This window comes from Aspergillus candidus (genome assembly GCF_002847045.1).
Source record: "Aspergillus candidus strain CBS 102.13 unplaced genomic scaffold BDW47scaffold_78, whole genome shotgun sequence".
NCBI lineage: Eukaryota > Fungi > Ascomycota > Eurotiomycetes > Eurotiales > Aspergillaceae > Aspergillus > Aspergillus candidus.
In genome coordinates, this window is record NW_020194083.1 from 41,816 (window position 1) to 62,466 (window position 20,651).

The window sequence follows — 20,651 nt, forward strand, 5'->3', positions numbered from 1 at the left end:
ATAGGTACAGGGCGGATCAACACAGTAAGATAATCCAGAAATGAACATGGATTCTTCATGGAGAAGGATATAATATGTAGATACCTACTCCGTAGTAGTATTCAGTTCAATTCAATGATCACCGGGCAGAACGTAGTCCAGGGTGAAGGTCGGCCCTGATTCGAGTACTAAACTGGATGGGTCATGGAAGGGGGGAACGTGAAACGGTCACAGACAAGCACTTAAATTAGTTAGGCCGGTCTTAGCCTCTTCGAGGAAACTTGCACGCTGGGCTCGCCTGCTCTCCTGCACTCAACAACTGCCAGTTCAAGACGCCGCCCAAGTCCATCCAAGTCTACACCTTTAGGCAATCACTACATCGCTTCTTCTACCGCCGTTCTTGTCTTTATCATCCACCCACTACTTTCGACTCTCTCACCTTGCTTCAGAAGAGCCTCCGCCTAACCCAGTGAATACATCCTCCCGCCATCCATCATGAACCCCGAGTGGTAAGTCCTCTGGCCTTCCACAGCCAAATACACCCATCCCTCGTGTAGCTTCTGTCTTTACATGAGCACTTCTTGAGGTTGACATTGCTGACCATGTCATTAATAACTAGAGTACTTACCACTTTTCTTCGATTTGCAACTTTACCCCTTTGCTGAAATCAGCGACCTACGTTTCTGTCTCCTGTCATCCTAATCATTATGTCATATCAGATACGACTATCTATTCAAGCTTCTCCTTATTGGAGACTCCGGCGTCGGAAAGTCCTGTTTGCTGCTTCGATTCGCCGATGACACCTACACAGAAAGCTATATCTCCACCATCGGTGTCGACTTTGTATGTCCTATCGCCCGTTCACATCCGACCGGCCTCCCTGGACTCTCATCAAACTAACCGTCGAGTGGTAGAAAATCCGAACTATCGAACTGGATGGAAAGACCGTGAAGCTCCAAATTGTAAGGCAACCCTCCTAACAGTCTGTATTCATGGCGAAACCCGCTGACACTTCTTCCAGTGGGATACTGCAGGCCAGGAGCGCTTCCGCACCATCACTTCGTCCTACTACCGTGGTGCTCACGGTATCTGTGTTGTTTATGATGTTACCGACATGGATTCGTTCAACAACGTGAAGCAGTGGCTGCAGGAGATCGATCGCTATGCCACCGAGGGCGTCAACAAGCTGCTTGTTGGCAACAAGAGCGATATGGAGGACAAGAAGGTCGTGGAATACACAGTGGCAAAGGTAGCTTACTCTCAGACTAGCCCCTCTGATATTGCTACAGAGTCTAACATACTGGTCGTTTTAGGAATTCGCTGATAGCCTTGGAATTCCCTTCTTGGAGACGTCTGCCAAGAATGCCTCGAACGTGGAGCAGGCCTTCTTGACGATGGCAAGACAGATCAAGGAACGCATGGGCACTGCTACCGTCAACAACAAGCCGACTGTGCAAGTCGGACAGGGTCAAGGTGTTCAGTCCGGGTCTGCAGGCGGATGCTGCTAAACGAACCATGAAGTATCGTGCTCTGCGCCCATTTGACTGCAATAGAATCACAGAATCTATTCACTGCTTCCCGGAATCGGACGGTCTAGTTTGACTGCACCATAGCACAGGCTGTATCACGGATATCCCCTCCCCTTGTTCCTCTTTTTGCCCTCCCCTCCCCTTCCGCCCGGCAGACTTCTTCTCTTCCACTTCCCTTTCTCTTTGTTCCTATCGAACCACGTGGTCGATTTCTTCGCCATGTTTTAGACGGCCTGTGTTTCTGTCCTCTATATGCTTATTCTGCAGGTGTTTATGCTCTCTATCTTCTTTGTTGTTCTGTTTCCCTTATCTCTCCGTTTTATTTGTGGCTTCCCTGCAGCATTTTCATTTCAGATCTCGCCTTAATCTCTCTTTATAAGTAGTTGGATTCGTTTCGTACCCTTGTCGGGATCAATTAATGAGAAGACCATGAATATGTGGTGACTTTCGACAGCCCGGGTTCAACTCCCATTTTACTGTGGAAAGCCCGTTCCTTCTATTTTGTGATTACAGTTAGAATGTCAGCGACAAGTGATCAATTGGATTGAGATCTGGAAAAAATAAATAAAAATAAATAAATAAAAACGATTACAGCGTCACATGTTGGCCCAGGACAGGTGACCGCATGCTTCTTCCATAAGGCCGATTGGCACTCGAATAGATGCGAGAAAAAGAGTATCCGTGAGAACGTTGAAAGTTGCGTATGCGCGAGTGCTTTGACCCTGGCTAGCCTCGGAATCGAGGATCTCTTCCCTAATTGTTGAGATTATTGTCTTGATTGTCAAGATCGAGACGTGGTACGCTACTGACTTGGAGTGGTCACAGATTGAGATTACTTTAAATTACCAGAATGAAACGACCGGTCGATCATATGATAGGGAAGCCACGAGTTATTGCACGGGACTGGTCAGTTGGGCGTCACATGCTAAGTAGAGACATACTGATCGAGTCCACCCAGCGTGATATTTATACTGTAACAACACAGCTGGATAATATTATGCAGAGATCGGTCATTTACCCCAGTGTCCATCGTAGACTTATCTCTCTCTATATACGGAGTAGAACTACGGAGTAGTTTATTGCTCAATGGTCGAGGTGATCTGTCGAGGCCAAGACCGACGTAAAAATTCATGAGGGAAAGGACAATCAATGCATACCCAGATGAAATTATTGGGGTAGGAGGTTTGCGGTGTAGTTATTGTTATTGCTGTCGTTAATGTTATTATTGATAATAAATCATCGAGTATTTGTTAATGGTACCTGGCCGCCCTGTTGGTAATGTCATAAAACATCCCCTCTATAACCTCTTATATTTAGCAAGCTTGTATTGAATACAATATGATGATTCCGTTCAAAGTGACATCTCCATTCCATGGTGTACAATGTTCGATGATATATGACCGAACCAGACCCCAATTCTCGGACAGCGGAGGGGGGGAGGAGGAAGCATGCATCAACCGAGGCACATCATTCGGCAAACGTCATGAAAATCATCATTCCCCAGCCAGAGCCGAATCATTCTCGCGCCCCAACAACCAAAACATCCCCGGCCTGCTTCATTTAGGGTCATTATTTCCCCCCTTTTCACAACCTTATTTCCCCTTTGTCTCCCATACATTCCCCACCTTCCACTCATTGCCGTTTATTTGTATTTGATATACAGAAGTCGCTCTCTGTTGATTGTCCGGTCTATGCGGTTACTGATTTGACCCTTGAAGATCATCCTATCTCGTTCTAGTTGGCAAATCCACTCGATATTACAACGTCTTCTTACATCTTCCCCCTCTCAATCAGCATCCCCAATATGTCTCAACCAAGAAGCGAAGGACAAGCGAAGGTGGTGGCGGCTGTTCAGCAAGGCGACAATATTGCTCATGCTTTGGCCGGCGCAGGCGGTGGCATTCTTTCGATGGTCCTGACGTAGGTTGGCCCCATAATCAATATTATGTATAGTGTTTGACATTCCTCAATCTATAGTTATCCTTTAATTACCCTCTCAACCAGAGCCCAGGTTGAATCCAAGCGTGCGCAGTCAACTACCGTGGATGCCATCCGTCGCATCGTCCAGCGGGAGGGCTTCGGGGGACTTTATTCCGGTCTCGAGTCCGCGCTTTTTGGCATCAGTGTCACCAACTTCGTGTACTACTACTGGTATGAATGGACGCGCTCAGCATTCGAAAGGGCCGCCGACAAGGCTGGCCGCGCCTCGAAGAAACTCACGACAGTCGAGTCTATGATCGCGGGGGCTATCGCGGGCAGCGCAACGGTCCTGCTTACCAACCCCATCTGGGTCGTCAACACCAGAATGACGGCTCGCAAGGCCGAACCCGAGGGACAGACGGCCGAGAAGAAGCAACGGACCTCGACGATCAGCACCCTTATGGAACTCCTGCAGAAAGAGGGCCCCAAGGCCCTGTTCGCCGGTGTTCTGCCAGCTCTTGTGCTGGTGATCAACCCCATCCTCCAATATACCATTTTCGAACAACTTAAGAACATGGTGGAGCGCCGGAGACGCATGACCCCGAAGGATGCCTTTTACCTTGGCGCCCTGGGCAAAATCCTTGCCACCTCGATCACATACCCTTATATCACCATCAAGAGCCGAGCGCACGTTGCCAGCAGGGATGGCCCCAAGGAGAGCCTGAACGGCAGCCTGAAGAGGATCATTAAGGAAGAGGGTTATGTGGGATTGTACAAAGGTATTGATTGCATGACTTCCATTACCTACCGGCAAGACAGAAGCTTACAAAGCATAGGTATCGGACCCAAGGTCACTCAGAGTGCTATCACGGCAGCATTCTTGTTCGCTTTCAAGGATGTCTTATATGACATGATGATCTCTTTGCGTAAGAGAGGTAAGGTTTCCCGGTAAGGATAGCAATGTGAGAAGGCTGGCTGTGAAAAAAGTGTCGAAGGGAAATCTTACAGATCTCCTTTGTTGGCCGTGTATCATCAATGTGTCTTTTCCAGGCTTTTATGTTCTTGTCATATACCAAATTGGCCTGAGTGTGCATCAAAGACTTTAGTTTCCACTATAGGCTGTGAACAATTATACATATATATAACTCTATAACATCAAGAACTCCTTGGTACTTTATATATGTGAGAACCGATGAAAAGGTTAAATTATTAATGAGTTTTGATGGCTCTCGGGACTACGAAGAGGTTGCAAGTTGCTGCAAGAACACGGAGAGCCGAAAAAGTAGGCTGCACGAGAGAGCTCTGTATGTCTCACTCTTCTATAGTATATAGACGAGCTGCTCAAGAAGTAAAAACTGAGGTTTTGGATGATCTACCAATGGATTGAGCCATTGTGTATTATCATGTACAGAGCTTTATGTATTGTGGACATAGTACGAGTGTCTGAGATGTCAAAGGTTCTACAGTTCATTTATACAATTTTGTTGATATTATAGTAATAGATGTTTGTACATGTTCATTGTTCCTTCAATGATGGTCACCTTCTTGAAGGACAAGTTATCCGACCGCCTGCTGCTTTGGGACACCCAAGAATCCTCAGTCAATTACCTGCCCCGTTTAGAGCGTGTGGCAGACACGTCGGGCTTATCTTCGCGTTTCCGCGTTGCCAAACGGCCAGGCCATTTGCTTTTGCAAGGATGTGTATTGATCTCAAAACACCAACTGACCAATATTGAATTTGATGCACAAGCAAACAGCCTATCTCTCTCTCTCACTCTCTCTTGCAGCTCACTTTCCCAAAGCCAGTGGTTACTAACCTGAACCTGGAATCGCAACTCCATCCAACAATCTTTGTGGTCATGGAAATTCCTACCACAGCACTACTATGTTTCGACCGTACCTAGTGAACTGGATGAGTTTTTGATTCATGACGCAAGCGTGGAGAGTCGGGCTATCTACGAAGCTCCCCAGATAAACTCCACTGGGCACGATCCAACTTTCCATAGTTGAATGTAGCGCCTGCAAATGTAAGTATCAATTGACGCTCATACTTTTTCCACCATGGCTTCTTCTGACTGTCTCAGCTTGCCACAAGATCAAGACGCCCGTCGCTCGTCATCCACAAACCACATAGCATGTTCCAAAAATTTACGGGCGCCAGGGGCCGAAGCTCTCGGCCTGAGGCCTTTATCAGCCGACAGGCGCCACTCTACTCCGAGCTCAGCTCTTCCGAAGAGTCCATATTGACTGAAGAATATGAGGTGTTATTATCACAATTTACGAGGCATTCGTCTTCGCACAAACCACAGAAGTCTCCGCTGACCCCTGGCGCCCTGGACAATAATGGAACCCCGAACGGTACTGGACAGACTCGCGGCAACTCCAACTTCATCGGTAGGCGATGCCTGGACAAAATATCACAATAATGTGTATCACTAACGCAAAAATTATTAGCAGCCCAACACGATGATAGCAATCCTCCACCCAGGAACCATACAAAATCGCCCCAGCCTCGTCCGAAACAGCCCCGACCACCAACTGAGCCAACGCGGCGGACCTTTCGGAGCACAGGAGCAACGGAAATGCACGTTCCTAGGATAGCGGCCCGACAGGACGATAGCAAACCTTCGTCCAGGAACCATACCAGGTCACCCCAACCCCGACAGAAGCACTCGCGAACCCCAACTGAATCAAAACGGACCTTCCGGAGCACAGGAGCACCGGAAACTCTTGTTGCCGGCCGTAAGCGTGCAGGATCAAAGGATGCACGACCGTTGCATGTGGACAAACCTCATGGACCTTCGAGGCTCAGATCACCGGCTCGGGGTTCCCCAGTTCGGCGATCTACACGCCCGAGAAACGAGCCGGTGAATTATTACCAGTGTCCGAACTTTTTCTACGAATCCGACGAAGGAGTCTCTATTATGAATGAGGCACTGCCCACAGATCACGCGCTTGACACGTCGCATGAACGTGGCAGAACCAGTCCGTCTCGCTCCCCATCCCAGCCACGTGGGGAAGACCCAATCGGCAACTCGACCGGCATGCAATATGAATTGATATATCATTCGTCTAAACTACAAGTCGCCAAATGGTACCTGAAAGGACCGGCCGATATGGAAGATTTGAAACATGCACGCTATTCTCCACAACGTAATCCGGCTGATTATACCAAGAGGTTTCAGACTGGTGGTACATCGGCTTGTGAGGTGTCTCATGTCGATTTCCATGAGCAGGAAATGAAAGCAATCTTGAATTTGTTACAGTTTTTTGGCTGCCGCCAACCAGTGAGCCATGAGATGGCACCTGCTGATCAAGTAATACATCTTGTGAAAACATCCGGCATCCCGACAGGGTTTAGCCAAAGGATTAACCAAATAAACAAGCTCATTTCGTTGCTCACAAGGGCCCAGGCGAGCGATTACACATTGTGGCTTCTGAATGCAGTAACTCCAACCACGCAACACCACCGGCATGCTCGTGCGCAGCGATATCTAGCCAAGATTCTGGGATTGAAAAATCCAAATGCTTCTCTCTTGGATTTCACCGAAACAATTATCCTATTACCAAGTTACTTTCCGCAAGTATCCATCTTGAGCCGACGCAAGGGGTCCGACATCGATCTATTCCTCAAGGACGCCAAACGAGGCAGACTTCCATCCGTCCCCAGTAAGATCATAGTCACCGACGCCGAACCGAGTCAAAGGTTGCAGTCTACTCGCGCGTCTCGGAGCTCGGCCACGCTCAATCGAGTGTTGCAGGGCCGCGAGTTGGGCCACCGCGTGGAAGGCAAGCTTCGCCCACAGATCAAATCGCGCTTAAGCACCCACAGGACGTGGAAGGGGGCCTCGAACGACGTGAATGTTCTAGCCTGGTCTCCTGATGGAACCCGGTTCGCGGCAGGTGCTACGGCTTTATGCGACGAACACAACATGGACTATAATCGACGGAATAATTTGCTTGTGGGTGACTTGGTTAGCAATCGCCTCGAGGAGCTGCCTGATCACTGGATCTCTCGTCCGCGCACAAATAGCAGGATACTAAATGATACGCCGCTTTTCATGACGGTTACTGGTATGCAGTGGTTCGAAGACGCACTCTTCACTTCAAGCTATGACAAGACTGTCAAAATGTGGGACTTTCCTCGACACAGGCCAAGGTGTTTGAATACCTTTGAACACGATTCCAAGGTGGAAGTGATGGCTCGGTCGAGTTTTCGAGGAAACCTTCTCGCAACCGGTACCCATCGCATTGGGTTATGGCAGATCGACTCGTCAAGGTATACGCCTCTTGAGGCGTCCTCGAAGAAATGCCCTGAAATGATCTCGACCTCATTGGTATGGGGAACGCTTAATGCGACGAAGGACTTTCTGCTTGCCGGTATGTCTGAAAAAGAAGACGGTGTGTCGCAAAATGGGCTTCTCGCATCCTGGCGTGTCGGCGAGGCATCCGCAACGCCTACACAATTCTCCCACTGCTCACAGAATATCTTCGATATTAAATGGCATCCAACGCTCCCCTACTTTGCAACTGCAAGCTCCGTAGGGAATGGAAGGGCGGGGATGGCCTCCAGGGACACAAGGTCTGTTGTTCGTCTTTACGAACCACTGTTATCTAAGAAACGGACGCACGAGTTCGAGTGTCCCGCGTTGGACGTCAACGATGTGACTTTCTGCCCGCTCAATCCCAACTATCTGACGGCGAGCTGCACGGACGGGGCAATCTACGCCTGGGATATCCGCAAGGAAAATCAGCTGCTTCACAAGCTCCAACACGGTACCCCTCTAAACCCAATCGACGAGACTCTCCCAAGGGAAGAGGCAGACGTGGGGGTCAGGATGACCGTCTGGGGGGATGATATGGATACCTTGTATACAGGCGCGTCTGATGGCGTGGTGAAACGTTGGAATATCCTTAGATCCCCCGAAGATACTCTGATCAGAGACGAGGTCAGTTTGCAGGGGGGAGTGATGTGCGGTGCCTTCTCGGAAGACAAATCCAATCTCCTCATTGGAGATTCCGCTGGTGCCCTTCACATACTATCCCCGGGCCGTTTCTCCGCGGATGAGATTACCATGGAGTATAGGGGTGCGTCCGAGGCATCTTCCTCTCAGGACGAACCCGACACCGAGTCGGGTATCTCCCTTGCGAAAGACCTCCTAGCCTCGGGTGAACTCGTACGGCACCCAACTTATGGCGTCGGCAAAGGTCCACACTACAAAGGCCCCTTCGCAGCCTGGGCTCGGCCAGAAAGAACACCTCCAGACCAGATGTCGAGAGTCAGTCTGAAGAAAGAGTATCAAGTGCTGCAGCTTGAAGGGCCCCCGCTGGAGCGTCGCTCGGGGCTGAATGAGCAGGCCCGCCGGGATCATGCTGCTCGCGTCCAACTCTCTCGAATCCGCAATCAACGACAAAACGAAGGCAAACGAAAACATGAGAGTTCGGCAGTCGGCTGTCAAGACCATCCTCAAGATCTTCCTCAAGACCAATTCATCAACCTCTGCAGTGATGAAGATGAAGACGTCAAACCTATTAAGCTTTCGGCCAAGCGACCCACGACAAATATCCCCGATATCATTGATCTTACTAGCGACACTGAAGAAACAACAATATCGTCTTTCCGCACGAATCCTCTACATTCGAGTGAAAGACCTCTCACCAAGGTCAGTGGGGCCCTTGAGGAGTTGGAAGAGAAATTGGAGGATGACTACTGGTGGCCCGAGAACTCTACTGTTGACGCGAATATACCATGATGCGCTTCTTCCTGTCCGTTTGGGATAGCTTTCATCTGTTCTGCTTTTTAATGATACCCCTTGTTTGTGACCTAATTACCACGCTACTGAGCCTGGGTCTGTAGTTGATCCTCTTGTATATATGTGTACGAGGCATGTTGTTAATGGAGAGACCAGTCACCCTGAGGCTGGAACTTCTTGATTCACATTGACTTTGATCACCGTTTGTGGTTTTTGTAGAACTTCTGAGTGAAGTTGACAATTATCAGCATAGAGCTGTCCAGGGTCATTGCAGCGGTAGCTCACACTTGCCCCAGGTCCAGAGCGTACCTAGCACTGCGCGAGTATTACGGCGTAACCAGTGACATGGTTGTACGCAAGTATATCATCAGCAGTTGTGGCTGAGCAAGACAGTCCCGCCACCGCCACTGGAGCGCCGGATAGAATCTAGGCAAAGATCCCGCAATGTCTCAATCCGTCGATCTCGTGATATCATACCCCGGTGGATATATACTACGGTTATCTTCCAACTTTTACACAAGCAAACAAGAGCCTTACTACTACTCCAGGACAGTAAAGTATCATTATCATTACCGTCGCCTTTTTTTTTGCTATTCATATATCATTATCTATATCGATCCAACCTAATGTCGATGCCATTTGCCCCGCCGCCGGGCCCTCCGCCCCCGCCTGTCCCCGATGGATGGAAGGCTCAGTATGACGATAGGTATCAGCGATGGTGAGCCTCTTTCAATCCCCTTCTCTTGCTTATATGGAAGCCATAAAACTAACAAAAAAAACAAGGTTCTTCATAAACCTCCAAACGGGCAAATCCCAATGGGAACAACCCCCCACGACACCCTCAGAAAAACACCACCTCCACAGTGCCCCGAGCGACGCGCCCCCATCCTACGACGCCGCAGGCTCAGGATCTTCGCCATTAGGGACGAACGAAAAGAAGCCCTTCAACTCGAACAACCCCTACAGCGACGACACCAACAACCCCTACAGCGACATCCACCGCGCCGACAGCCCCACCACCGGCCGAAGCAGCAGCAGTAACATCCTCGACAGCGACGCCAGACTAGCAGCGCAGTTGCAGGCGGAGGAGGACGCGCGCGCCCGCGGTACGCCATCCGCGCAGAAGAAGGGCGCGTCGGACGATTACTACGGCGGTGGTTCACCCTCCGCGGCAGCAGCAGGAGGAGGAGGGTATCAGCAGGCGCCACTACCTCCTCGGCCGCAGAGTTCGTCTTCTGGGCAGAAGTCGCGGGGCGGTAGGGGGCTGCTGAATAAGATTATGGGGAAGGTCTCCGGCGGTTCTGCTGCTGCTGGTGGTAGTAGTAGTAGCAGTGCGGGCTACTCGCGGCCTCCGCCGGCTATGCCGCAGCAGCAACAGCAGCATTATCCCTACCAGCAAGGTGGTGGGGGGTATTATGGCGGGATGGCCTCGCCTCAGCCTGGGTATGGATACTCTGCGTATCCGATGCAGGGTGGTGGAGGGGGATACTACTCGCCGTATCAGGTGCAGCAGCAGAGAAGGCACGGTGGGGGGATGGGGACTGGGGGGGCGGCTGCTTTGGGGGTTGGGGGTGGATTGCTTGGGGGGGCGCTGTTGGCGAATGCGTTTGATGATCATCATGATCATGATGGGGATTATGGGGGAGGAGGGGGGGATTATGATGGTGGGGGGGATTATGGGGGTGGGGGAGACTTTGGGGGAGGAGGGGATTTTGGGGGGTTCTAGGTTGCAGAGCCTCTGATGTAGGATAGTTTGTTTCTTTTCTCTTCTCTTCTCTTCTTTTCTTTTTGTCCTTCTTCTGTTTCTTCTTCTGTTTCTTGTGTATTCTGGATAATGGGCTTAGGAGGCGGCGTTTTTGGAAGATTGATTTCCTTCAATAGTACAAATAAGTTGATCGTCCGTCTGGATCCACAAGTTCACAATATCATGTAAAACACACCATACACATATACCATTCCATCGCCTCAAGTTGATCATCGTCTCCGCGTAGCACCTCCGTTTTCCCTCCCAGTAGCAGCTCCACCCTGAGAAGATTCCGCCTCCGTCCCAGGGGCAGCCGCCGCCGGCCTGTTACCGGTACCAGCCATCCACCCAGCGAGATCAAAGTTGCCGGGGGCGGCACCACCACCACCGATGGCGCCTCTCGCAGCGCCGGAGACAGGGGAGGCGCGAGACTGCTTCTCGAATTCGGCGCGCATTTCGGGGTCCACTGGTCACGAGTTAGCAAGGCGTCCATGATACAACGCACCCGATATGAGAGAACGTAAGAACATACTATTATCCATCAACATGGGCATCCCAAACGTAAACCCCAAAGCGACCAAAGCCAGCAAAATCATCGGATTCTTAAACAGAGCCAAGGGCGAGACTACACCAGACAAAAGTGTCCACAGTCAGCCATAACTCCCCTTTTCTAAAAGTCACCAATCTCTACAAGGGGAAAGACTCACACGTGGAACGTTCCTCATAAAGCCCCCTCCTAGCAAGCACCTTCACGTCAACGGTGACATCCCTCCCAGACGCCGGCGCAGAAACATCAGCGAGGAATTTTTCCGCACCACGGTTATCCCAGGGATTTCCGCGAAAGGTCTCCCAGATACCGAGGACGGATCCATCCGCAGCGAGGTCGACTCTGTAGGGGGCGAAGATGTACTCTGCGGAGCGGATGTCGAGGAGGTAGGATGTTGGGGAGGAGGATTTGGGGAGGGCGGGGAAGGTGAAGGTTGCGGAGCGGGTAAGGGGGGCAGTTGATTTGTGTCCCTGGTCGTGGGCTCCTTCTGTGGGATTGTAGGAGGAGGAGGGGAGGGAGGTGAGTGTTGCGTGGGTTCCGGGTGGGAGGGTGTGCGGGTTTGGGAGGGCGTTTGAGGAGGGGATGGTGAGTGTTAGGAGGGATGAGGCTAGGGTGGCTGTTGCGAGGATGAAGAGGAGGAGGTAGCGGAATGGGCTGGGGAGAGCCATGTTGTTTTGAGTAGTCCTTGGACCTGAGATAGGCAAAAAACGAGGTGGTGAGGAGCGTGTTCAAAGGATGATGTCTACGGAAGAGCTGCGGTGGAGTTGCGATGGTCGATGCCAAGCCAGCCCAGCCCAAATCCATCATCGGCCGAGGTCACCATACCTATATCGCCTTACTTTCTACACTTTAACCACAAGTGACAGTCTATACTAACCAAATATCATACAGTGTCTTAAATACATCTATAATTTAGGATATATCCAGTTATCCTGCTGAACAGGTCCCGATATGTATGTCCGAAACCACAACAATATATACAGTGAAGGCTTTCGCCTTTCCTCATCAAAAATGGAACAAAAAAAGTCTACAGCTTCGCCTTGGGCGAGATCTGCGCGTTGGCCTCGGCGTATAATTGGTCCAGGAGTTCGCGGTAGGCCTTGACGGTAGGAGGACGCTTCAGTTTCAGGCTGTAGACAAATCAGTTAGACAAATTCCGAGCATAAAAAATGATAGTAAGCGGGGGAGGAACGTACGTAGGAGTCAGCAGGTTGTTATCCACAGTGAACGGATCAATCATCAAGGAGCAGTTCTTGACGCGCTCGTATCCCGCCAACTTGTGCTTCTTGGCCACCCGCTCGAGATCCTTGATCACGGCCTTGCGGACCTTATCGTCGTTCAGGACCGACTGGACGTCGGCCTCGGAGATGGTGCGGCCCAGGGCCTTGCTGGCGAATGGCGCAAAGGCCTCGGGCAGCACGCCGAAGATGCCCACCAAGAACGTCTCGACACTGTCGCCGTGGATGTAGGCCTGGGCGAAGTACCCGATCTCGGACATGTACACACCCTCCAGGCGCTCGGGGGAGATGTACTCGCCCTGGGCGAGCTTCAGGACGTTCTTCCGTCGGTCGATGATGACGATGCGGCCCTTCTCGTCGATCGTGCAGACGTCGCCGGTGCAGAACCATCCGTCCTCGGTCATGGCCTTGCTGGTCTCCTCGGGGTTCTTGAAGTACTCCTTGAAGACGTTGTGGCCGCGCAGGAGCAGCTCGCCGCGCGGGTAGGGCTTGTCATCGACGGAGTAGTTCATGTCGGGCAGGGACAGCAGGCACGCCTCCGTGCAGGGGGAGAGGCGGCCGCAATTGCCGCTCGTCAGATCGCGGGGCGACTGCACGCACGCCATGGCGTACGTCTCGGTCAGGCCGTAGCCCTGCACGACGTCGGATCCGGTGGCGACACGGAGGAAGTTGTGCAGCGTCGGATCGAGAGGCGCCGACCCGGAAACCATCAGGCGGGCGCGCTCCAGTCCCAGCGCCGCGGCGACCTTCTTGGCCCACACCCGGTCGTACAAGGCGTGCTTGACGGTGGCCTTGGACGGGTCCGGGTTCTTGAGGTTGGCCAACTTGGCGTCGACGACGTGTCGCGACAGGGCACCCTTGAAGCCGGGCTGCTCCACGGTCGAGGAGCGGATCACGTTGCCGAACCGGCTGTACAGACGGGGCACGGACATGAAACCCGTGGGCTTGAGCAGCTTGAGATCGTCGACCAGCTCCAGGATGTTCCCGTGGAAATAGCCGATGCGGGCGCCCGACCACAACGCCGCGTGCTCCGACAGACGAGCGTAGATGTGGGCCAATGGCAGGTAGGATATCATGGTGTCGGCGGCGGTCTGCTCGATGCCGACCAGACCACCCGTGGTCGCCGCCACGGAATTTTCATGGGTCAGAACCACACCCTTGGGGGGACCAGTGGTACCGGAGGTGTAGTTAATGGTGACGATATCGGACGGGGCCGGGGGGTTGTAAGGGCGCTTCGAGGCGGCGCCCAGCTGCTCCACCTCGTCGATGGTGTAGATGGAGACATCCTGACCGGCGGCGACGGACTCCAGGAGGGCACGCTTGGACTGACCGGGCTGCTCGCCGGCGTCGATCGGATCGAGACAGACGATCATCTTCAGGTTGGGCAGCATGGGCTTCAGCTTCAATAGCGTAGGAACGTGGGGGAGCGAAGTGACCACGCAGCTCAACTCGGCGTGGTTGATGATGTACTCGGTCGCATCGGGGGCCAGAACGTCGTAGATGGAGACGGAGTAGAGGCCCTGCGACATACAGGCCAGATCTGAATCAAGTTCTCATTAGCGTAATTCCCACCAATGTGATTGACCCTCACGAGACGCATACCGGTGATCTGCCACTCCGGGCGGTTTTGGCACCACAGTCCAATGCCGTACTGGCCAGCGCGAACGCAGTTATGCTTGTTGTGAAGTTCCACCAACCCTGCGCCAAATGCAGCGCGACGCTTCTGGACCGTTTGGTAATCTAACCACTGATAGGGACCATAGGTCTTCTTGACTGGGTTGTACGGACGCCACCCCAAACAGTGGTTCTTTGGGAGGCGGTTGGCGGCCGACTCGAAGACATCGTGGGCAGTGAGGACCTGTGGGTGACAAGAGATTAGAACCGACCCGGGAGAGTTCGAGAGCGGAAATAAGAGAGATGCATACCTGCGGGTCCAGGGTCTTGACGAGGCCCTTTTGGGTATTCCAGGCGCGATAGATGGGGCTGCGGCCCGGTTTCTCCGTACCAGGAATAGCGACGGAGTAAGGCTTGCCTTTGCGAGGTTCCTGGCGCAATTCCTCGGCACGCGCCAGGTGAACGGGTGGTTGAGAGAAAAACATTCTGTCTATATTCTAATCTTTGTGAAAGAAAAGAAGGTTAGCGACCAAGGAGATAAACACGGGGTATCATAGAACCTACAAGCCAAGCCGTCAAGAAAGACTTCTAGACCAGTCCAGATGAAAGATTGACGGGGAGGCAGCTCTGGAGAAGGAGGGGGTGGGGGGGAGGTAGGTCTTTTAAAAAAAGGGAAAAGCAAGAAAGAAACCCAAGCAATCCAGACTAGCTAAAAGGAACCAAGAAAGAAGAGAGAAAAGAAAGGAGAGGAATGGTTTAAAGGAGGATAGAGAAAGATCCATCCAAGCCCCCCCCGGGTGTCCAGAGGGGAAACGCGCTGAGTGGCCGAGCCAGAAATCGTGACGGGTTTTTTTGCCTCCACGAGGAGGAAGTACCTCGGCATGTAATGGTTTACTATCTTGAAATCATAACAATCCCAACAGTTATCTATTGACCTATTTTTGTTTTGATTTGATTTGTTTGGACTTGGCCTTCCTATTCTCTATCTCTCTGGTAGACTCTAGATGTCATGAATTATTCACATTGATCAATCTGGTAGATGTAACTGAGAACGATCACATTGATCACTATACAAACGGAATGCCGAGGCCTCAGGATCGGGCTTATGCATGCTCCAGAGTACAGCATAAGTGTCTTCCCTCCGGACACTAAACCCGATTCGGATATGTTCATTATTCCTTATGATCCTTGTGATCCGATCACAGGCCAACATCTTCTTTCTTTTTTCAACCGCTATCATTATTGTTTCAACTTCGGTTCTTGATATTATTATAACCATGATCATGATACGTGGGACGTCAATACAGTCCACACACCGACAGATCAAGGACACGTGGTACAACGAGTAAGAAATGATATCACCAAACAACCCAAGAATGATAAATCGGAAGAATCCTACCTATAAGGTAGTAGTCTCAGCACGGATCAACCATCGGAGACCCCGTCGGGACAAGTCTCACATGCATTCATTTCGGTGCCGACTCTGGGGTCACTGGTCAGAAGGGAAAAGCCCTTGGTTTCGGGTCATTGGCCCGATGAGTGGCCACTAACCATTGGCTACTATCAACTGGTCATCTACTGAGGAAGTCCCGTACCTACCTAGGTACCTAGTAGGAATCCTTGGCCACGCACCAACCAGGCTATGCAGTCCTAACTAACCAGATGACCCCCCCAAAGTTAGATAGGTTACTGGGTAACCCCGGAATTGGACGGACAGAAGTAATTTGATCACAATACGGGGTAGATCATTTTGCTTCTTCCCCCGTGGAGATTTCATGTGAAGACTGCTGCTTGACCTGAGGTATGGAGTAGTTCTACCTATCTTATTCCCGCATGCTGCTCCATGTGCTGCTCCATGCGAAACAGTCGCATGTAATGATTTTCATTGGTCTTTTTTTTTTTTTTTTTATTGCCCCCCTTTCGGGCTGCTTCGTAATTTCCCCCACTTTTATGCGATCATACTTACGGAGGACTCTAGCTATCAAGGGCCTCACCACAATACTGTGGAGAGACGGTCTGACCAATGCAAATGCTCGGATTTCACCAAAAAAAGAATATATATTCAAGGTAGTTCATAAACTATCAAATATCAATCACCAAAACTCCATGCCAATGCTAATCGATCGAAGGAGTCTAGAATATAGTACATATAAGAGTCGCACTATATACCATTAGGGAAAGAAAAAAAAAAAAAAAAAGACAGAAAGAATCGAAAAACACGCTCAAAATACGGGATGGCTCGGTAAGCCTACCCCAGAACTGCACTGTACACACGCTTGTACCATTTGGTCCGCGGCGTCGTCTCCCACATCTCATTCTCCAGCATCGTGCGCCCCGTGTCTATGTCCGCGTCTTCCGGTCGGACAAACGACGGCCGCGCGATGACCTTGTGCCCCACGTAGAGCACCACAAACAGGATCAAGCTGAGGTACGCGATGAAGAAGTCTGTGACGTTGAAGGTCGGGATGAACGCTGTGAACCCCTGCGTGATGATGATGAGGGTGTTGAAGAACAGCCCGTACCACGAGTACCACGGCTGCCAGATGGCTTTGTATGGGAGGAGATCGCGAGAGATGTCACGTGTCTTTAGAGCCCGCATGAAGGCGAGATGGCAGGCGTTGAGCGACCCCCACGTGATGAATCCGGCCACGCCGGAGATGTTAAGGAGCCAGTTGAACACCGTGCTGCCGGCGTTGGAGACATTCATGAATCCAAGGAGCCCGAAGGCAGCGGTGAACGCGACGCTGTAGTAGGGCACGCCGTGCTTGTTGGTCTTCTTGAAGATCCGCGGTGCCAGACCCTCCTGGGCCAGACCGATCAGCACACGGCTCCCGCTGTAGACGTTGGAGTTGGCCGCGGAGAGCACCACCGTCAGCAACACGCCGTTGATGATATGGGGCAGGATGCGGACCCCGGCAAGCCGGGCGGCGATGACGAACGGCGAGGAGTTGGCATCATTGCCATCCGTGAGAAGGCGGCTGTCGTCGGACGGCACGATCAGACCAATGAAGAAAATGGTCAACACGAAGAAGAACAGGATCCGAAAGAAGGTCTTGCGGATGGCCGAGGGCACGGTCTCCCGGGGATTCTCGGTCTCGGCCGCTGCGATACCCACGAGTTCAGTCCCCTGGTACGAGAAACCAGCCTGGATCAACACGGCCCAGAACCCAACGAATTTAGCCGTCGAATCGGACTGGACCGAGTCATACGGGACAAACGGCCCCGGGTCCACCCAGTAACGGAACCCCAGATACCCCTTGTCTCCAACACCGGCATCGACGCAAATCGCAAAGATCATGAACCCGATCACCGTGATCACCTTGATGCTAGCAAACCAAAACTCCAGTTCACCATAAAAGTTGACCGGAAGAAAGTTGAGCAGGGTGATCACGACCCAGAAGATGGCGATGAAGATAGCGATATTGATCGATTGGTCCCAGAATTGGATAATGAGGCCCGTTGCCGTCAGCTCCAGGGCAAATGTGCTGGCCCAGGAGAACCAATAGATCCAACCCATGGCAAAACCGAGACTGGGGTCAATCAAGCGCGCCGCATAGGCGGTGAATGCTCCAGGAATGGGGATGTAGGTGGCAATCTCGCCCAACGAAGTCATGACGGAGTAGACGATGGAACCGACGAAGAGGTAGGCGATCAGGGCGCCGACGGGACCGCCATTGGCAATCGCGGTGCCACTACTGATGAAGAGACCGGTGCCGATAGTACCGCCTAGGGGAAGTCCAAGTGTCAGTGTCGATAGGTGAGGGAGGCAGAAAGTGAGCCATACCGATAGCGATCATCTGCAGATGCCTGCTCTTCAACTTCCGCTTGAGATCCGGCAGCGGATTGGACTCGCTGTTGGCGCCATGCTTCTCGCAGTCCATGTCGTTCAACTCTTGGGACGGGGGGTCAACCTGGACAGCATCGTCGGCGGTCGTCTTTGCCCCATCGAATGATTTTGTGTCGGAGGCCATCGCTGGCCATGCAAGGACCGATCGTCAGAGGGAATCGAACTCGAACGCGGGTTTGAAAAACGGTGTCGGCAGCGTTTTGCGAACCGGGAGGTGCGAAAGAGAGTGTAGAAAAACCGGCGGACCGACTGGGAGACCCCACTTAACGTAGTCGAACGATATCCCCACTTGAGTTCTTTCACTTTACAGTCTGCAAGATTATGACCGATCCTTTCCTTTTTTCTTCTCTTTTATTTTGCGTTCTCCAGTGTCACCAGTGGAGTTCCCCGAGAGTGAAACGAGGAGAGAGGCGATTGATAAGAAAAGACCGAGATAAAGAAGCAGGTATGACGAATAAGAACACCAAAGATAATAACGAAAAAGTATAGCGAAGCAGACGATCTTAGGTAAAAAGAATGATCAAGTTGAGGGGGAGACGGAAAAGTCTCCTCACGACCATACCGAATGCAACACTGCAAGATAGACGAGATCAGCCGTGGAACTATAACCACGATAGTAAGGATCGAATCTGTATCATCGGTTACAAGTGGAAGGGTTTTTCCCCGTCCTTTTTTACTTTTCATTACTATTTTCTGACTCAACTGGAGTGCCACCCTAGTCATAAACTTCCAGTCTTCCACCCGTCAAGCTGATACTGACTACCTTAGATCAATCGAAGTGGGTCTATCGGTGTGCGGCAGCCTGAGGCCTGCTCTTCGGCGCCACCCGAATCCCAAGCAGTCGCAGAAGCACTTTAGGCTCTAGCAGAGTTTTCCTTCTACGCCGGGACTCCGGCAAGCCCTCGGCTATTACTGCGTACAGGGTATCGTGTCTAAAGATAGGTGTATACCAGACAGTGCTAAAGCTCGATGGCAATTTTTTTTTTGTTATGGATTGTTTCTTTTCTTTTTCTTTTCTTTTGACTTTGCGCTCGTGTTTGTCGCCGAATTCATTGACTATAGAGTGACTACTGCAGGCCGACGGATCCTGCGTCCTTACATGGTTGTCGCGGTCATCAGTGGGTCGATATTTACTGCCATCAAGAGATATACAGTGAGGGAACAATCCTGATTCAGCTGAATAGAAATAGAGAATAAAATAAGCTCAATCAAATCATGTCAGAGAAACAAGACTACCGATCTACTACATATCGTACTATCATACTACTTCATGTCATGTGGAGAAAGAAGAGTTCTTTTTCAGTCCAGCAGTTAAAATTGGATTCAAACAAGCATAAGACAGTTACGGGTCTTTCACTTGAATGATTCCAGACAAAAGTAAACTGATTTCTTGGGCTGTTCGCGAGTCGCGCGGCATTAATTAGCGCCAGAGTAGGCACGTTCATCGTAACACATCCCGCCACGGCAAGGGTATCAAAAAGTCGTATCATCCATGAAGTCGACCGGGAGTTTCGCGGCGGGATAACTTCAAATAAAAAAGGTAGGAAAAAAAAAAGCATGATTGCAAGCATTTCACAACACCGATCCGCTCCTTAAACACCCAGGTTGACGGTGGTCGTCGGAGGAGCATTCCCCGACCTGCCCTCCCGGTGAGTTCGGAGAGCACCCAGTCCAGCAAAGACGGCAGTGACCATAAACAGCACCCTAGTCGTCCATTAACACGAGATCATCCCAATCCATGGGGGAGAGAACATACCATTCGAAAGCGCCAAACACCGTAGCCGCCTGCAGGGAATTACACAGCCCCCCATGGCACAATCGGGGCGGGGGCAAGATAGTCGCTGTTGCCACGAAACCTGCGAACCAGAAGATCGCAGTGACTGCCTCTACTGCAGGTACGACAAACTGAAGCGCCGCGTGGGGGAAGAACGCCGGTGCGAAGGCGAGATAGGGCGTAGCGATGAATGCCGTCCAGATGCCATTGAAGAGCATGAAGTTGACGGTATCGCTACTCACGGGTATATTGATGGCTGCATCACAATTAGTTCTAGGCTAGATGGAAGAAAGAAAGACAACCGACCATATGCTGCCAAACCGAGCACTATTATGCCGAAGACGACTTGCACGACCCGTACGGGATAGATCCAGGGAAAATTGAGCTGCATGATGCAATGAATGAATGAGTCTTTCGGTGTTGGATTAGTATAGCTTGTAACTCCCAGCACCAACGTTGAAGTTTTCCCAATAAAAAAAAGGGTTTTCTTTAATGAAAATTCTAGCTGCCTTGTGGGACACCTGCCAGCAGAGACAGCAGACGGGAACCTCCCTGATTATAACGGTCCTTTTTTTAAGGCAGTCATTTTGGCAAGAGCCCTGGAGGGGCGGACGTCATCTGAGGCGCACTCGTATTGGGCGCGTTTGATTCGTAAAGGGTGCATTAGCGGGGATATTCCTTGGTTGTCCGAGTTTTTCATTGATTA

General features: G+C 51.3%; 9 protein-coding genes across 9 annotated transcripts; 4 read left to right on the forward strand and 5 right to left on the reverse strand.

The window, feature by feature from the left end:
• The first annotated feature begins 275 nt into the window (after positions 1-275).
• BDW47DRAFT_113353 (Rab family GTPase YPT1) lies at positions 276-2,108 on the forward strand. Its single transcript, XM_024814389.1, has 5 exons — positions 276-485; positions 699-822; positions 894-941; positions 1,001-1,228; positions 1,293-2,108. Exons 1-5 carry the CDS (start codon positions 475-477, stop codon positions 1,485-1,487), a joined length of 606 nt encoding a protein of 201 aa, XP_024667807.1. The 5' UTR covers positions 276-474; the 3' UTR covers positions 1,488-2,108.
• Positions 2,109-2,913: 805 nt separating this feature from the next.
• pmp47 (putative peroxisomal membrane protein Pmp47) lies at positions 2,914-4,586 on the forward strand. The gene is made up of 3 exons (XM_024814390.1): positions 2,914-3,428; positions 3,486-4,207; positions 4,265-4,586. Exons 1-3 carry the CDS (start codon positions 3,313-3,315, stop codon positions 4,378-4,380), a joined length of 954 nt encoding a protein of 317 aa, XP_024667808.1. The 5' UTR covers positions 2,914-3,312; the 3' UTR covers positions 4,381-4,586.
• A 501-nt stretch (positions 4,587-5,087) lies between these two features.
• On the forward strand, positions 5,088-9,337 carry BDW47DRAFT_113357 (WD repeat protein). Its single transcript, XM_024814391.1, has 3 exons — positions 5,088-5,455; positions 5,513-5,822; positions 5,883-9,337. The coding sequence occupies exons 2-3, from the start codon at positions 5,564-5,566 to the stop codon at positions 9,179-9,181; spliced, it is 3,558 nt and encodes a 1,185-aa protein (XP_024667809.1). The 5' UTR covers positions 5,088-5,455; positions 5,513-5,563; the 3' UTR covers positions 9,182-9,337.
• Positions 9,338-9,681: 344 nt separating this feature from the next.
• Positions 9,682-10,907, forward strand: BDW47DRAFT_134773 (WW domain-containing protein; the record flags this gene model as incomplete). The annotated part of the gene is made up of 2 exons (XM_024818165.1): positions 9,682-9,899; positions 9,965-10,907. Coding segments are annotated over 2 exons (1,161 nt in total), but the record flags the coding sequence as incomplete, so codon positions are not given.
• Positions 10,908-11,061: 154 nt separating this feature from the next.
• Positions 11,062-12,205, reverse strand: BDW47DRAFT_113359 (uncharacterized protein). Its single transcript, XM_024814392.1, has 3 exons — positions 11,633-12,205; positions 11,458-11,550; positions 11,062-11,391 (listed from the first exon to the last, which is right to left on the reverse strand). The coding sequence occupies exons 1-3, from the start codon at positions 12,138-12,140 to the stop codon at positions 11,156-11,158; spliced, it is 837 nt and encodes a 278-aa protein (XP_024667811.1). The 5' UTR covers positions 12,141-12,205; the 3' UTR covers positions 11,062-11,155.
• A 130-nt stretch (positions 12,206-12,335) lies between these two features.
• Positions 12,336-15,062, reverse strand: BDW47DRAFT_113360 (putative AMP-binding enzyme). Its single transcript, XM_024814393.1, has 5 exons — positions 14,889-15,062; positions 14,636-14,826; positions 14,313-14,568; positions 12,669-14,250; positions 12,336-12,602 (listed from the first exon to the last, which is right to left on the reverse strand). The coding sequence occupies exons 2-5, from the start codon at positions 14,807-14,809 to the stop codon at positions 12,500-12,502; spliced, it is 2,115 nt and encodes a 704-aa protein (XP_024667812.1). The 5' UTR covers positions 14,810-14,826; positions 14,889-15,062; the 3' UTR covers positions 12,336-12,499.
• A 1,439-nt stretch (positions 15,063-16,501) lies between these two features.
• On the reverse strand, positions 16,502-18,825 carry BDW47DRAFT_113361 (putative arginine transporter). Its single transcript, XM_024814394.1, has 2 exons — positions 18,109-18,825; positions 16,502-18,050 (listed from the first exon to the last, which is right to left on the reverse strand). Exons 1-2 carry the CDS (start codon positions 18,293-18,295, stop codon positions 16,573-16,575), a joined length of 1,665 nt encoding a protein of 554 aa, XP_024667813.1. The 5' UTR covers positions 18,296-18,825; the 3' UTR covers positions 16,502-16,572.
• Positions 18,826-19,370: 545 nt separating this feature from the next.
• BDW47DRAFT_113362 (MARVEL domain-containing protein) lies at positions 19,371-20,494 on the reverse strand. The gene is made up of 3 exons (XM_024814395.1): positions 20,252-20,494; positions 19,928-20,201; positions 19,371-19,875 (listed from the first exon to the last, which is right to left on the reverse strand). Exons 1-3 carry the CDS (start codon positions 20,334-20,336, stop codon positions 19,764-19,766), a joined length of 471 nt encoding a protein of 156 aa, XP_024667814.1. The 5' UTR covers positions 20,337-20,494; the 3' UTR covers positions 19,371-19,763.
• BDW47DRAFT_86880 (uncharacterized protein) lies at positions 19,391-19,861 on the reverse strand. The gene has a single exon (XM_024820082.1). It carries the CDS (start codon positions 19,740-19,742, stop codon positions 19,440-19,442), a length of 303 nt encoding a protein of 100 aa, XP_024667815.1. The 5' UTR covers positions 19,743-19,861; the 3' UTR covers positions 19,391-19,439.
• Positions 20,495-20,651: the final 157 nt, after the last annotated feature.

Bases quoted from the DNA above. Each gene is read 5' to 3' on its own strand.
- pmp47 (XM_024814390.1), top strand. From the start codon at position 3,313: ATGTCTCAACCAAGAAGCGAAGGACAAGCGAAGGTGGTGGCGGCTGTT. The intron at 3,429-3,485 runs GTAGGTTGGCCC...CTCAATCTATAG, and splicing joins ATTCTTTCGATGGTCCTGAC to TTATCCTTTAATTACCCTCT. The intron at 4,208-4,264 runs GTATTGATTGCA...TACAAAGCATAG, and splicing joins TTATGTGGGATTGTACAAAG to GTATCGGACCCAAGGTCACT.
- BDW47DRAFT_113353 (XM_024814389.1), top strand. The intron at 942-1,000 runs GTAAGGCAACCC...CACTTCTTCCAG, and splicing joins AGACCGTGAAGCTCCAAATT to TGGGATACTGCAGGCCAGGA. The intron at 1,229-1,292 runs GTAGCTTACTCT...TGGTCGTTTTAG, and splicing joins TGGAATACACAGTGGCAAAG to GAATTCGCTGATAGCCTTGG.
- BDW47DRAFT_113361 (XM_024814394.1), bottom strand. From the start codon at position 18,295: ATGGCCTCCGACACAAAATCATTCGATGGGGCAAAGACGACCGCCGAC. The intron at 18,051-18,108 runs GTATGGCTCACT...GACTTCCCCTAG, and splicing joins TCTGCAGATGATCGCTATCG to GCGGTACTATCGGCACCGGT.
- BDW47DRAFT_86880 (XM_024820082.1), bottom strand. From the start codon at position 19,742: ATGCTTGCAATCATGCTTTTTTTTTTCCTACCTTTTTTATTTGAAGTT.
- BDW47DRAFT_113362 (XM_024814395.1), bottom strand. From the start codon at position 20,336: ATGCAGCTCAATTTTCCCTGGATCTATCCCGTACGGGTCGTGCAAGTC. The intron at 20,202-20,251 runs GTCGGTTGTCTT...ATTGTGATGCAG, and splicing joins GCTCGGTTTGGCAGCATATG to CCATCAATATACCCGTGAGT. The intron at 19,876-19,927 runs GTATGTTCTCTC...ATGGACGACTAG, and splicing joins GTGTTTGGCGCTTTCGAATG to GGTGCTGTTTATGGTCACTG.
- BDW47DRAFT_113359 (XM_024814392.1), bottom strand. From the start codon at position 12,140: ATGGCTCTCCCCAGCCCATTCCGCTACCTCCTCCTCTTCATCCTCGCA. The intron at 11,551-11,632 runs GTGAGTCTTTCC...TGTCTGGTGTAG, and splicing joins TTATGAGGAACGTTCCACGT to TCTCGCCCTTGGCTCTGTTT. The intron at 11,392-11,457 runs GTATGTTCTTAC...ACTCGTGACCAG, and splicing joins GCCCATGTTGATGGATAATA to TGGACCCCGAAATGCGCGCC.
- BDW47DRAFT_113360 (XM_024814393.1), bottom strand. From the start codon at position 14,809: ATGTTTTTCTCTCAACCACCCGTTCACCTGGCGCGTGCCGAGGAATTG. The intron at 14,569-14,635 runs GTATGCATCTCT...TGTCACCCACAG, and splicing joins TCAAGACCCTGGACCCGCAG to GTCCTCACTGCCCACGATGT. The intron at 14,251-14,312 runs GTATGCGTCTCG...AACTTGATTCAG, and splicing joins CCCGGAGTGGCAGATCACCG to ATCTGGCCTGTATGTCGCAG.
- BDW47DRAFT_113357 (XM_024814391.1), top strand. From the start codon at position 5,564: ATGTTCCAAAAATTTACGGGCGCCAGGGGCCGAAGCTCTCGGCCTGAG. The intron at 5,823-5,882 runs GTAGGCGATGCC...AAAAATTATTAG, and splicing joins CGGCAACTCCAACTTCATCG to CAGCCCAACACGATGATAGC.